The sequence below is a fragment of the Canis lupus genome, chromosome 5 (genome assembly GCF_048164855.1).
Source record: "Canis lupus baileyi chromosome 5, mCanLup2.hap1, whole genome shotgun sequence".
NCBI classification, from domain to species: Eukaryota; Metazoa; Chordata; class Mammalia; order Carnivora; family Canidae; genus Canis; species Canis lupus.
In genome coordinates, this window is record NC_132842.1 from 67,986,498 (window position 1) to 68,002,316 (window position 15,819).

Sequence of the window (15,819 nt, forward strand, 5' to 3'; positions counted from 1 at the left end):
AAATAAAATCTTTAAAAAACAAACAAAACTAAGAAATGAAAGGGAAATCAATCAACATAAAAAAAGGAAAAAATAACAAAAAGCATGGTAAACAGAAAACAAAATGGTAGGAACAAATAAGTCAAAATAGAAATGTCACAAATATGAAATACAGATTTCTATGAAAAGATAATCTCAGATTGAGTTAAAAATAAATACAGCATATATGTTGAATATAAAAGATATATCTATATTAAATGAAAAAAGAACATCAACGGTAAAGAGAAGACAGTATATTAAGCTAATAATGACATTAAGAGAAAGCAGGCACAGGAGTAGTATCAGACGGAAAATAATTTGTTATATTTTATGCATTGTAATGGTATCATGGTTATGTTTTTTAAAAGTCCTTATCTCTGGCAGCCCAGTTTAACACCGCCTTCGGCCCAGGGCATGATCCTGGAGACCCGGGATCAAGTCCTGCATTGGGCTCCCTGCATGAAGCCTGCTTCTTCTCCCTCTGCCTGTGTCTCTCATAAATAAATAAATAAATAAATAAATAAATAAATAAATAAATAAATAAAATCTTTTAAAAAAAAAGTAAAATAAAAAGTCCCTATCTCATAGAGATACACAACTCAAGTATTTACAGATGAAATGACATGATGGATGTACTCTAAGCCTGGGAGGGGGAATGAGTGGGGTGAGTAATAGGGAGGGTATGAGTGAAATAAGACTGGCCACGTGATGATACTGTTGAAGCTGAGTGAAAGTATGGGCACAGAGGCTTTCCTATACTAGTCTCTATAATTTTAAAAATGATTGAAATTAAAACAAATCTTTAAAAGAATTCAAGTAGAAAATAAATGGCACAAAGGAAGATATATTGTTTAAATTCAAAGTGACACAGACAAAAAAACTTTCAAATATACAAAGCAAAACTAAAAACAAAAAAAAAATGCAAGGAGAAGGAGACAAATCCATGATTAAAATGAGAAAGTTTTATGACTTTTTACCAAAAACCAAAGATTGGGTAGAACAGAAACAGTAAAGATACTAATGATCCAATTTTATTACCAGCCACCTCTACACTTATTCATACTTGCACATTCATATATATTTGTGCCTGACAGACAGACTCTGTGTTCTTTTCAGACACTTGAGGAACACCGTCTCAAACTGCCCATATATTAGATTCCTCTACATTAGTTTCCTTCTTTATTGTTTGATTCTATTCATGTATGTGATAATCAAAAAAATAGTAAAGAAAAGAAACATTTATACTTTATTTGGTTGTGGTAGGTTTTTAAAACATATCCTGTCATTCCATCTCCCATAAAACAATGAGCCTGGTATAAACATGAGGCTGGAGAGGCTCAGTCACTTATCCCAAGTCACTAAAGGGGTAAGTGGCAGCCAGGACTTACACTCCATTCTGCTGAATGCCAAAGCCTGGTCAGCCTGCCTGACCACATTGCCTCACAAAATTCTTGATTAAGAAGACTGAAGATCACCAGACCCTTACTTTTAATTTCTCCTCCAAATAGAACATGTAAGATTTTAATGATTAAAAATCAGATTCTGGTAGAAAAATGGAGGTAGTAGAATATTCTGAAAAGGACAAAAATTTTTTACTTCAGTGTGTTTTCCTGACATTCCGTTTTACTGAAAATCATACTTCGCTTAAGGTTTATCCATTTTATTTACAGGAATTTTTATGGGTTTTATGTTTGGTGTGTTCGTTTTGTTTTTTTGTTTTTTAAACATGATATAGCTCTTTAAATCCCTGGAGTTTGATTTTATCAGAGAACAGTGTTACTTCATTATGTGTAACATGTGAATTAAAAAAAGCAGGAAGGTTCTTTCAGGTCAGGTCACAGGTATTTATTTCTTCACACCAGCAGATGCTGCCTCTATTACTTTGGGGAAAGATGTGCTCTCCTAGATACCCACGAGGCCTGGGGTAGGCCATGCCTATTGGAGGACAACTTGAACAACTCTCTTTATGCAAATGCAAAGCACTTTACTCACCCAATTCGTATTTTCAGCATGCCACTGAATAACTCAGGGTTATTGGAGATGATCCAGCCAATATGGATGACCAGTTCTTGTTGAATGACCGCCTCTCTCTCATCGTGGGTATTACACTTGTAATAGATGATGTTCTTAATCACTCTTGGAGACAAAGGATTAGAGATAACCTCTTCTTCATGCCCAAAGGCACCCAAAGTTACCTATAAGTGGCAGAATTTTATTGCAAAAATTTCCTAGCTACTAAAAGATAAAAGAAAAATATTCAAGGCTCAGGATGACTGGCAGGCTGAAATTACTCTACACGAGCTAGGGAATTAGGTAGAATAACTGTTCCTGCTATTTATTAAAATGGCTTTCAAAGCATGACTCCCACTGGAGTTCATGATGGTTCACAGTCTGGTCTGAAATATAAGGGCAGGTAAGGGTCCCAGTTAGGGGAGTGAAGGTGAGTAGATAAAAGCTGGAAAGGAATATAAATAACTATTAGGAGAAAATTATTCTGAATGACTTTAGTACTAGAAACTCCCCAGAGAAACCAAAATACATTGGATAGTTTTACTTTACTTCCCAGTCTACACAATTTAGTATTTGAGAGTATATTTTTCACTTCTTTTATATTTCTCATGTGGAACTTTTGCTCTTTAATAACACTATAACCTTTAAAAAGGTAGATGCAAGGTCATATAGCTCTAGCATAGACCCCACTTATCTCGGCATAGGGCTAGGCACCCGGTATTAAAGTACTTGTTGATTTATCTCTCACCTATGGAGGGGAATAAACAAGGCTGCCCACAGGCCTAGGAAATGAGATAGCACAGAGGGAAAGGACAATAAAAATTCAAAGCAGAGAATGCTGCTGAAGCTGGCAAGAGGAATACTCTGGTCTTTTTCTCTCTCTTCTCTACCCTTGGCATCTTGCCTCCCAGAAGAGTCTGCAACCCCTCCTTCCTCCTGATTACCCCTCTTCCATGGACAGTGCACAATTATAAGGGGCTGGAAAATGAAGAGCAGATGAAAGGGGCCTTGTGTTTTCTGACATGAGGGGAGAGAAGAGAACATTTGCCACAACTTTGTGATGAAATGAAAACTGAGAACATAATAAACTGGGTTTATTATGTCCCAAGTGGTACCAACCAGTTAGTCCAAGTGCAATTACTTTTATTAAAATGTCAGTGTGTAAAGAAAACAGAAGGCACATCACTGCTTCTAGAAGTATGAAATGTACCACTATTTCATTCTAGAGAGCTTGAGGTGATCTGAAAGTGCTTTGTAGAAACAGTATTAACTTCAGTTCTCAGGGCAGCATTTCATAAATGAGTGAATGCAAACTGAATGCTCCATCCTCTTTTTCTTTTGTAAAGGGGTAAGGTGCAGTCAGTGAATGGACTTCATGCACCTGAAGCGGAGCTGTCAGCTTCCCAGGCTTACTCAGCTCTGTAAGTGACTGTTTTCCTGGGAAGGCAATGGTCCAGGCACAGCCTCAGAACAGGCTCCAAAGCTTTTGGGATATGGGGAGCAGAGTTTCAGGATCATAGGCTGCAAGCTCTCATCAGAGAATGCACAGAATGGACATGACTAACCGTAACCTACCCCTCTCCAAGTGTCAGATCCCCAAAACCTTCTCAGATACTCATATGTAGTAGAATTAACTATATTTTCAGATATACTACAGTGGCCTAAAATTCAAGGAAAAATAGTATCCCATTTACTTTCTTTCAGAGGTGGCTAAGTCCAGAGCAACAATACGAGACTGTGGTTGGAGGTGAGGGCTGTGGTGAGGAAGGGCAATGGATAAGGTACTTCCTTGTACCTTGGTCTGTGTAGCTGATGAATGAGGATGAAAATTCTACCTCTTAATGATTTGGAGAAAATAGAGAAAATAACATATGTGAAAAGTGATTTAACTTTTCCTCAGGAGTTTTTAATTAGTACAATCATTTTTTCATTGTTAATAAATATTATAGGATAAAATAACTTAAATTTCTAACATTTCAAGCTGGATGTCAAGATGAAATTATTTCAATTTTAATGAATTAAGAGCCCTGAAATATGAGCAATGGACTGATTCTATTAAGGAAGGTTAATGTATTTCATATTATTAAAGCTTATTATATCCCTAGGTCAACTGTCAGGAAAATATCATAAAGCACACATATTCCCAAAGAAGAGAAAGAAAGCAAACAGGTTTTCCTTCCAACTAGATGATGATTCAGCCAGGTAATTAGAGCTCTGGAAAACAAAACAAAAAATGAGCAGCCACATCCCACTCTGCATATCCACATGCACAAGCTCAATTCAAGCCACATTCATCAAGTGCCTTCTCCAAGCCAGACCCCATGCTGGGACAGGTGCTGGACAAGACCTGGGCCCTGACTTCCAGGAGTTCACAGCCTACTCTGGGTGAAGAGACACACACTGAAATGAACTGGGATGCAGGGCAGACTGTGAGAAATGTCACAGGCCTGTCATGAAAACCTAGTGGAGAGAGGGACCATGCTAACTGGAGATGGCTCTGTAAGGAGGAACTAACAGAAGCTGGCCCTTGTGGGAGGGGAGGAGCTCTAGGGAGAGGTGGCCCAAAAGGTTTGGGATCTGGGGAGCCAATGCATTTCTAAGAGTGAGAAGAATTTAATATGGAATAGAAGGAAAAATGTGCCCTTCACTATTCACCTGTCTTTGCCCTGCCCATCCTAAATCTGTCTGGAGTACATTAGTTGGGATTATTCCATTTTCTGGGTCAGTATCTTCACTGACCTCAACACAGGAGTTGAAAATCACAGCTCTAAGGTTCAGCAAGAAAAAGGGGTGGTCTACTTAGTAACTGCATCTTTAAGACAAGGTTTTGCTTCTGCAGGAGTCTTCTGTAGAAATACCTGAGCCACTGTTAATGTGATTGAGAGGCCTAGGACACTGAAGCTTGCCAGATTTAAAAGGAAGAGTCCGATCCAGAAGCTTTTCTGATTGTGACCAAGGGAGAGTCTGAAAAAGATACTTACCTGTTTGCCCTGCACTAAAACATTAGTAATGGATGGGGCCAGGCTGTCCACTACTTTACTTAATAGACTTGCTGCACGGCGCACAACCGACCTGGGGGCAAAGAAGAGAGCACGCCAGAGATTGACAAACCTAAAAGATGATAAATGAATGGAGCCCCTGATGGGGGAGATTCAACATGTACACAATTAGTTCCTCACATAATAATTTGGAGGAAATACTGAACCTGACACTGGACCTAATATCTGAAGTCTCCCAGATTGTAGAGGACTCTCCAGAATTAGGAAGGGATCCCTCATCCTCACCTCTGTTACCAGCATTATTCATGCCATTATCAATTTTAAAAGAAAGAAAAAGGAGCTTAACCATTCCTTTGATGGGGAGTAGAGTAGGGGGAGGATTTAACTGAGTATTCTGATTTTGCATTAAAAATCATTATTAAGTCTGTCACTGGTAAACATCATCTATTCTTACAACCACTTTAAATCATGTTTCTTTTGGTGCATAGATAACCAAATCCCTGCATTTGGAGCCTCGCTTAGTACTCCATTTTAGGAAGTGATACAATGAAATACCAGCATTTTTTTTCTTCATAAAGCCAGAATGTTGGAGAAAGGAATTCACACTGCTATTTTTACATTTCTGAAAAAGTCTCAGACTCTAGAGAGAACAGATTTTTTTAAAAGCATGGCACATGCAATACATAAGACATTTTTTTCCCTCAAAAGTAAAATTCATGTGGAACTTTTAGAGGAAGAAAATAAAATGGAAATAAATGTAGGCTTAAAGCTGTTTTCCTACATTTCAGAATGTCCATGGAAGCTGACTTAGAAAACATATTTATATTCCTTAATCTCAACATACATGGACCAGTAGAAATTAAGTCAATAACTGATATAGTTAGTGAAACAAACACTTCCTACTTTTAGAGAAGCTTTAACCCACACACTTTAAGGCCAAAAGACATACTTAACCCTCATAATGCAAATAGGGCCACACGTTTCAAGCAGCTTGAGTTTTTCCACATTCTGTGTATGTTACCTGTTTCCCATGGACCAGAAAAGTAGTAATGTGTGGAGCTATAGAGGAAGAAAATTTCTGGGTAAAGGCAGCCCCGTAGCGTACCGCCAACCTGGGTGTGTCAGTGCAAAGCCATAAAAGGAAAAATACAATAAATAAACTTCTAGGAGCTTGTTCTTTTAAACCTAACAGCACTAAAAATATCTGCTAGCTAATGCTCTATCTAAAATGCAAGTATAATAACATAAAAGCAAAAACAGGTTTGCTTAGCAAAATCTAAGACTATAGAGACCACATTTGAAACTTACTGGCTGAAAAGCAGTATCTATTGGTTTGCATGCCTTACTGTGCTGAGAATTTACAGTGCAAATTTGAGATTTAGCCAGAGGATTATTATATTATTTCTTCTGGGTCAGGATGGTTAATTTACTATAAATCACAGAACTGAAATACTGCTAAGGGATTGTTTTGTCAAATCCCCTTGTTTTAGAGATTAGAAACCCAAGGCTCATTGAGGTTAAGAGAGTTTCTTAGGGCACTGCTTGAGATTTTTTTTTCAAAATGAGATAATAATAGGTCGTTATGTGTACTTTTACTTAAATTCTGCTAGTAAAATGGCTAGAATTGCTTCAAAATACAAAGGACTATGCATTTAGGCATACCTACCCCACTGTGAATTGAAACAATTTTATCTCGATTTACCTAATTTTTTTTCAATCCCTGGGAGACTACTTCTGCAAAATATATTAGTTATTCTACATGAAGCAACTATAATCACTGGGATTCATTCAACTTAAGTGATGAGAGAACTGCCTTCTATTATTTTTGGTTATGATTAAATGAACCATTGGTCTCTTTTCATGGCCTTCTATGATAACAGAACAGATTTCCTGAATACAAAGTAGAACCTAAAGCACCTTGGTGGGACAGAAGAGGTGCAGTGTAGGAAAGAGTCATTAGCATATCATTCCAGTGAATACTCTCTCCAGGTTCTATTCCTATGGAGGTCTTTATTCATAGACATTATATTTAGTATCTTGGGAGAGCCAATACAGTGGAATGCATGCAGATCCTTAGAAAATAAAATCAGGGCCATAACCTTGGAGTTTAAAAGTAAAAATTAGGATAAATAACCATCTTTAAGACTGGCCCATAATCTTTATGCCTTTAAATATGACAACGCAAAAAAACATAATGACAAAGACACTAATACGAACCAAAGCTTTTTGCTGCCAGCTCTTCTATAGACTCTCTCAATGTGATCAGAAACGGTACCTAGACATTGAATAATAGTCTTTGTTGAAAAAAAAAATACCCTTTAAATTAAATGCATAATATTTATTCTCTTTTTAAAAACTACCCTTGAATTTCATTTTGTTCCACTAGAGTTAATATATCCACATCCATTAGTATTCTGAACTACCTGATATATTTAAACATGTAACCCAAATACATATTGTGAATGTCCTGGTCATAGTTACTATTTGTTTTGAGTATATGATTTCAGTGAGTACTTTATTTCTTGAAATTTGTTTTCTTGCTTAATATATAATCTGAGTTTTTAACAAATAAAAAATAAGTTATTTTAATTTACTACAGAAAATAATCAGAATACAGCAAAGTGAACAAGTGCTGTAGACTCTGAATATATGATTCTTCATTTACTTCTCCCAGGAAAGTTTATGAAGGCTCTGTTATGTGCATGATTATTCCAATACATACTAGCCCTCAAAAGACACCACTGGACTTCATTCTTTTGCCACAATTTACATGTGATCTGGCTTCATGACTGGCTTGTCAATAAATTAATGACGGTGACAGGACAGAATAGTAAAAAGGAAACAAGGGTAGAGAACAAGATCTTTATCATTTTACCATGAATTTTTTTATTATAGCTTTATAACAAATTGGATAAAATTATATTCAGATTCTGTAGATGCTTATGATTTTCAATGTATCATAAGATTTTACAGATTTAAAAACTTAGTCTTTTAAATAACAAGAGTATTATTCCCAAGTTCATAAAAATAGTTGAAAAAAAGTAATTCAGTATTTTCATTATAAACTACTTTATATAAACCTTTTTTTATTTTAAAGCACTACTAAAAAACCCATTCTGCTTCTAGGTTCCTAATAAAATGCTTGCTTTTTAAAAATCCTATTGTTTTAGTTAAAGTATAAATTTCAATGAATGTCCTCAAATAATTGGAATTCTGCTTACAGTTTCAAGACTAATTAGAAACCTGGGGGATTCTGCATGAAATTTGCTTAAAGTTTTTCTGCCTTTAATCAGTTAAGAAAATTAAGACTATTCAGTTGACATACATAATATTCAAGAAGTTTATCTCTTAGCTACAGTAATGTAAAAACTAAGTAGACCTAACCTGAATAAACAATTATGTTTAGTTCACTACCAAAAGTATAAATTTTATTAATTACATTGCTGTTTAGAATCCTGACTCAATTTCTTTTTTTTTTCTGACTCAATTTCTAATCCTAAACAAATCAACATGCCCCTCTAATAGAGGAGGACTTCCCAATGAGCCAAAAACTACATGTTATCTTGAAATGTATTTTATATTATTCTATATAACAAATTGTTAGAAGCAGTCTGTGATGGAAAATTCAAGAATTCCTTAGAGTGCCTCAATATACAAGTGTGGATTTCAGGGGTAATTGGGATACATCCTTAATGCAGAGAGGACATGATTAGAAATGATTTATTTTTGTTAACAATGTTTAGAGCACAATTCTATTAAATGCCATGTTCCATTTCAAATGGCTGCTGCAGCCCATGAGGGAGCTAATTTTTATAGTTATAATGATTCAATATTCTTCTTAAAAATATACAGGTAATAAAACTGGAAACAGAAACTGTCAATAAACAACTATGAAAGAGTCATCAGAGGTTAATAGTCATAGGCAGAATCAGGCTCTAACACCATTCAGACAATCAGAGAAACAATCAAGCATCACTGCATGAAAGCAATTTAGGAGTTCATACAGTCTATTCCACTCTAGGAGGTATGAATAAACACTTTCCATTTAAAGGTTTCCAAATAAAAAGGTTTAATGGATGATAAAATACCATAATATTTTAGTATATATTCATTATCTATATTTTATATATGCTCAAGGATAGAGAGGTCTCATTATTTAAAAATTTTCTTTGGACTGTATACTTACCTTCCCTGGTGATGAAGTTGGGGCCTTCTCTTTTGAGTAGTATACCCAGCAGGATGGCTTGGCTAGCCAGACAACTGCAGTCCTAAAAACACAAATCATTGTGAATAACTGGAATAAAATGGGTACAAAAGTTATAGGGAATAAATAATCAGGCAGTCACATGATGCAAAGAGGAAATCTATGAAATTAAATAAATATCAAATATTACTGATAGACTACTATGCATTAGATGACATTAAACAACTATTAATCTTAGGTATCTTGGAGACAGAGCATAGACAAGTTGGCTTCCTGATGTAGTAGTATTTAGTAATCAAATTTTCCAGGAAATAAAGTAAGCAATGAATAGAAAATATATTGTCTACAAGCATTAATACTTGATTAATACTTGATTCTGCCACTCTGAGAAATTTGACCAAGTCATTCCACCACTCCCTTTTTGACCCTGCTTATTCATAAATAAGAGACCATGTGGCTATCAACTTGTCGTGAGGAGATGGATAAAAGGAGAGGACATGTACAGAGTGCTTTTTATGTATTATGGCACTGTGCTATGTGCTTTATGTTTACCATATCATATTTATGCTAATAGAGATCTATAGATAATATCAATCAATAATAAGGACAAATGATGTCTAATAGGATATATATTTAACCTACATGCTCATATTTGTGGTATGGCCCAGTAAGATGTCATGATGTTTTAGTTCTATCATTAGAATTTCATTTCCTTGGTAAGTACTATACTCACTCTCACCTCACCTCTTTAAAATGCAAATAATCTTAGGGTAGATAAAATATTAGGTTGCTAACATAATATTCATATGAATGTGGTCATAGGATTGCTTTCCTCAGTGACTGGAGAGACTTAAAACAAGCTATTAAAACCTAAACACAGGGACGAGAGGGAAGATCCAAGAAGGAGAGGATACTAAAAGAGAAGTCTGGATATCCCAAAGGCAACTATTCCTGACATATTCTTTAATGTCTCATATAATACCTTCATATCCAAGGCTACCCAATTCATCCCCACTCCTTAAGCATCTCTAAGACAACCATGCTAAAATGTTAGATCACGAGAATAGCCTCTCATTACTGCTTCTCTACTATACAGAGGCCATCTACCTCTAGGCACTTCCATACTTCCTCTGAGAGGACAAAAGAAATATGGGCTGTCCCTGAGAATTCTTGTTCGGTCAACCTCACTCAGAGCCATGTGGGAATTACATCTTCCTCACATTCAGTTTTTGAAGAATTTCATGGGTGGGCTTGTGCTTCCATTCAGCAATGGCGACATCTGGTTGCTGTTCTAGATCAGGAGCACTTGAGGTACTGCTTTGTCGTTTGACTTTTGAGTGTTTGGGAAATTCTAGTTCCTCAAAACTCTTAAATTCTGGAAGCCTAGAAATTAAAATAAAAAGTTTCAGATTTCCTGCATTTCTAATTTCCTGCTTTTCTAATAATGACCCAAAGGGACTTACTCTTCTGTGTCACTGATTCGTAGGAAGTCAAGTTGTTCTACTACAGCTCCAGATATTAGTGTCTGAAATGTGATTGAGAAAAAATTCACAACTCTTAAATTCACAAACCCATACCCTTATGATCTGTGCATATACATTTCTGTAAGTTTGTAATACTAAAAAAAATTTACTTAAAAAAAAGGTAGACACAATTCTTAAGTCATTTCTTAAGAGAGCATTCTAAAGTGAGATAGGTTTTCACATACAACAAAACCTTCTTAAATAACATATAGGGTCCCTGGGTGGCTCAGCGGTTGAGCGTCTGCCTTCAGCTCAGGGTATAATTCTGGAGTCCCAGGATCAAGTCCCACATCAGACTCCCTGCATGAAGCCTGCTTCTCCCTCTGCCTATGTTTCTGCCTGTCTCTCACTGTGTCTCTCATGAATAAATAAATAAAATCTTAAAAAGAACATATAAATCAAGTTATAAGTTCATGGGTCATAATAAATAGGAAAGTCAAGATGAGATTAACTGTATTTTCCCTCTGTTCTTAGAATTGTGGGCATTTTTTAAAGCTGGAATTAAAATTCAGTATCTATTAACATCTTAAAAATAGTTTAAAAAATCAAATACTAAAATTGCTTTGAGAAAAGATGATATGAAATTGCACTTTGGATTCTGTTACTGTATTATACTTCAGAGCTATCCAACAATGGGATACTGCCAAATCTTCATTTTTCAGGATCATGAAGTTGTTGATTATTGAGGCCAGTACTTCTCTACATTCTCGCAACCCATATCTGGTCATTTTATTTTTCATTAGTTCCTGATTATACGTTAGCAAACTAAATAAGGCCACACTCAAATACAGTTTTTGTTTGTCAGTGGTTCACAGTGAAGAGCATAAATGAATGATAACCCACGATGGATTTTTTAGCAATATGTGTCACTACTAATTATCTGGTGAATTGTCAGATAAAATTGAGAAATGTACTACATAAAAAACAAGCCATAAATTATTTTAAAAATAAGGCAATTCTTCAATCAAAACTGTCTTACATTTATTACTTCCTCTACTTTCTCACTGTTCTTTTCAAATATGAAACAACATGACACACAGGAAATGTTGCACTCATTGGTTAACCATCCAGGGTTGTACTGCCTTCTTCTCTAGTGGAAACTCATAAACAAAGTAGGTCATCAACAAATACCCATTAAAAATGTCAGGATAGACATATTACCAGCAACCATACAAAAGCCTTCTTGCAAAGTTTGAGTGAGGAAGGCCAAATATGCAACTGATTTGCACATTTTCATGTGGCAGTGGCAGTCAGGGTCTGAGAGCAGTCTGTGCCTAGGCAGAGAGCAGTGCTGAGCATAATTAAAAGTCCTCTGATGTATTTCCTAAGACTTGGGCTCAGATCTATACATCTTGCTCTCTGGTTGACTAATTTGTTAGACAAATATTTATTGAACACCCACCATATTCCAGGCACTCTGCTAGGTATTAATGATATAGCAAGAATAAAATACAAAATTCCTGCCCTCTGGAAATTGACTTTAGCTCTGTGTAGGAAGTAGACAATTTAAACAAACAAAAAACTAAATATGTTAGATGATATTAAGTACAAAATAGAAATAAGAAAGGTAGAGGATGAGAAGTGTTGGGGAAGGGGAATAGGAGGTGGCAGGTGATTGCCATTTTATACAGGTGATCAGAAAAGACTTCCCTCATAGGGTGACATGTAAGCAGAGACTGAAGGAAGGACTATAGTCAACAATATGGATATTAAGGAAGAGTGTGCAGGGCTGAGGAAACAGCAAGTGCAAAGGTCCTGAGACAGAAGCATGTTTGGTGTGTTTTAAGAGCAGTAAGGAGGAGAGTGTAAATGGAGTACAGTAGACAAGACAGAATGGTAGGAGATGAGGTCAGAAGAAAAGGTCCAGATCATAGACAGTACAAAAACCATTACAAGGACTTTGGTTTTCATTTTGTAAGACAGTGTAAGTCATTGAGTCTTATGATACGTGACATAATCTAACTGCCTTATGACCAGGAGGAGTATGAAAATGCTAACTGTCTTATGGCCAGTAGGAAATCTAGGTAAGGCATGATGGTAACTTGAGCTACGATATTAGCGTTAGAAGTGATGGGAAGTGGTTAGATTTTGGGTATAATCTGAGGGTTATACCCTCAGATTAGGAAGTCAAGTTGTTCTACTACAGCTCCAGATATTAGTGTCTGAAATGTGATTGAGAAAAAATTCAGATTTGATAATGGATTGTAATAATGTGGGGTATGAAAACCAGATTTGATAATGGATTGTAATAATGTGGGGTATGAAAGAAAGAGAAGAGTCAAAAATTATTTGATACTCAAAGCTAATAATATTGAAAGCATAAGAAAAATAATTTTGACTTAATATTTTCTATTATTAGCCTACCCACTCTATATACTGAATAAGCCCATAAAGTTAAGTGTTAATAGGCAAATGCTAAATTTCATTAATAGCCTCTAGAGCTTTTTTTTTTTTTTTAAGATTTTATTCATTTATTCTTGAGAGAGAGAGAGAGATATTCAGAGACACAGGCAGAGGGAGAAGCAGGCTCCATGCTGGGAGCCCGACATGAGACTCGATCCTGGATCCCCAGGATCACACCCCGGGCCGAAGGCAGGCACCAAACCACTGAGCCAGCCGGGCTTCCCACCTCTAGAGCTTTTGATAAAAAAAAATTCAGTTGGTGAACAGAGGCTCCTAAATTAGTTTTATAAAAAACATTACACTTATGATTAATTTACTGGGCATTACTACTTTAGTTTGGATGGTAAGTAAATAACATTATTATATATATGCCAAATTAAATATAATATTCAAAAGGGTATCCTGCTCTGCAGTACTTAATTATATCCCACCAAGGTCCTTTCCAGCTGAACATCCTACCTAAGACTGCATGCCATCCTATCATTCTGCACCCCTTCCTAGCTTTGTTTTTTGGTTTGGCTCCTCCACTAGAATAAATCCCATGATATCTTGTATTTTTTTTTTCACCATTTTATCCCCAGTGCCTAGAGAGGGAGCTCAATCAATACATGCTGAATTAATGAACCAATATTTATACATTTTCTAAGATAGAATAGTAGTGAGCAGAGCACTTTGGGAATTCAGAGATGACTCAAGCTTGGCCTGAAAGAGTTTTCAATCTACCAAGAGAAGCAGACACAAGAACTAGTACACCTAAATTAAGAGCTATAGCAAAGTTTCAAGCAAAGTGCCACAGAAACACACTGGAATGAGAAATTAATTCCAACCCTGGAGACTTCACTAAAAAGATGACAATGACCTAAGTTATAAAATTAAAGTATTTAAGAAAAAAAAAAAAAAGAAAAAGGCAACTCTAGAATAGAATAATAGTATGAGCAGGAAAAAAAAAAATCCAATTACATTCAAGGATTTTGAAACTACCTAGTATACCTGGGGAGTGGAAAGCCGGGCTGGGAATGAGCTTCATGGAAAGTTCCTGGGTGATGAGGTGGGAAGGGAGGTTGAGGCCCAGTGACAAGAGAGACTGTAGAATTTGGGCTTGAAATAAAATGAGAAGCATATAGATGCCATTTCCATTTATTATATTAAAGAGAAGATGAAGGCTAGGGTGGGGGGATGAGAGATTGTTGGTTAGTAAGTATAAAGTTTCAGTTTTCCAAGATGAAAAGTTTATTCTCTGATGAAAGACCCTGTACTCAAGGGTCCTTCTTCAACCCTGTTCTTAGGATATGAAAGCAAAATGTATGTTCTTTGGGCAGGAGGTTGGATGTTTATTTTAGAAAGTGAAAAGCCTAGGAGAAAAAATTCTCCAGATATTGGCACCTGGGGTTTCCCCCAACAAAAAGGACCCTTGCCACCAGACTACCTGATAAATGGCTTCACGAATCCTTGTTTCCAAGCATAGAGCCTCCATTAAACTTATTCTTTCACTCTTAAAAATGAATGTAAGGCTAAAGATTACCACACATCTGGCAGTGCCTCTAACATAAAAGACTGAGCACAAAAAAAAAAAAAAAAAAAATTAAGAGAGAAAAGAAACCTGAAAGAGATCAAGCAGAGGAGAAAATTTCAAAAACTCTCTAGTAAATAACCTCAGAAAGATAAAATATAATATCCAGAAAAGCAGAACATGATACTGTGAAAAGGGAGAATTAAAAACATGATAGCCAAAATATAAAACTTAACAGGGAAGCTTCATGATAAATATGAAAGAAATTTTTCCAGGAAGCATGACAAAAAGATAATAGAATAGCAATAGAAAGAAATAAAAAATAAGGAGAAAAAGATTAAAAATTTAGATAAAAACCAATCAAGTATACAAAACACAAGTGCTAGGGGAATGAGTATGTAAACATTTTACCTACATAGGTATAGGTTTCTCTGTAAAATTTCCTCTTTCTTTCTCTTTTTTTTTTTTTTTTTTTTTTTAGATTTTATTTATTTATTCATGATAGTCACACAGAGAGAGGCAGAGACACAGGCAGAGGGAGAAGCAGGCTCCATGCACCGGGAGCCCGATGTGGGATTCGATCACGCCCCAGGCCAAAGGCAGGCGCCAAACTGCTGCGCCACCCAGGGATCCCTCCTCTTTCTTTCTCAATACTGAGAACCTGCTACAGGAAAGACTCTGAGATAATCACATTTCTTTATAGGAAATAAGGCACCTAAGTCCACTATAGACTACAATCTGAGTAGTTCATATTAAAGGTCATAAAAGGATGTTCAAGAAGAGTAGTGTTATTTTTGGTCTAGGTGATTTTGCAGAACTGGCCCTAAAGTTCCATAAGATTTTAAAGTGTAGGCGTCTTGAAAGAATGAAGGATATTCCAGGCAGAGGAAATGGCATGATCAGAGGGGAAGAACCTCACCAAGTCAGAACACAGTAATTAACTTGTATTGGCTGAAGCACGAAGAGCGTTTAGTAGAAGATAAATGTGGGCAGGGAGGCTGTTCTGGCTAACAGGGAACCACAAGGGGCTTCTGTTATTTAGGAGTTCTGAAGATAATGCTGTGAGGTGAACAAGGATTATTTCCTGGTTGGATGTTACTGAATATGGAAAAGAACACTGGGCCAAAGAGTAAGGCAACTTATACCTGTGCC

The 15,819-nt window shown here is 36.1% G+C and overlaps 1 protein-coding gene across 6 annotated transcripts in view; it reads right to left on the bottom strand.

The window, feature by feature from the left end:
* PHKB (phosphorylase kinase regulatory subunit beta) overlaps positions 1-15,819 on the bottom strand; it is a 214,910-nt gene that overhangs the window by 22,437 nt on the left and 176,654 nt on the right. For 5 of the 6 annotated variants that reach the window (XM_072827267.1, XM_072827266.1, XM_072827263.1 and 2 more), the window contains 6 exons: positions 10,695-10,756; positions 10,452-10,614; positions 9,214-9,295; positions 7,245-7,302; positions 5,010-5,100; positions 2,011-2,213 (listed from right to left, as the gene is read on the bottom strand). In XM_072827267.1, the coding sequence (XP_072683368.1) occupies positions 2,011-2,213; positions 5,010-5,100; positions 7,245-7,302; positions 9,214-9,295; positions 10,452-10,614; positions 10,695-10,756 (659 nt within the window). Of the gene's footprint in view, positions 1-2,010; positions 2,214-5,009; positions 5,101-6,048; positions 6,140-7,244; positions 7,303-9,213; positions 9,296-10,451; positions 10,615-10,694; positions 10,757-15,819 lie in introns of all 6 variants that reach the window. The other variant, XM_072827265.1, reaches the window with a different exon arrangement.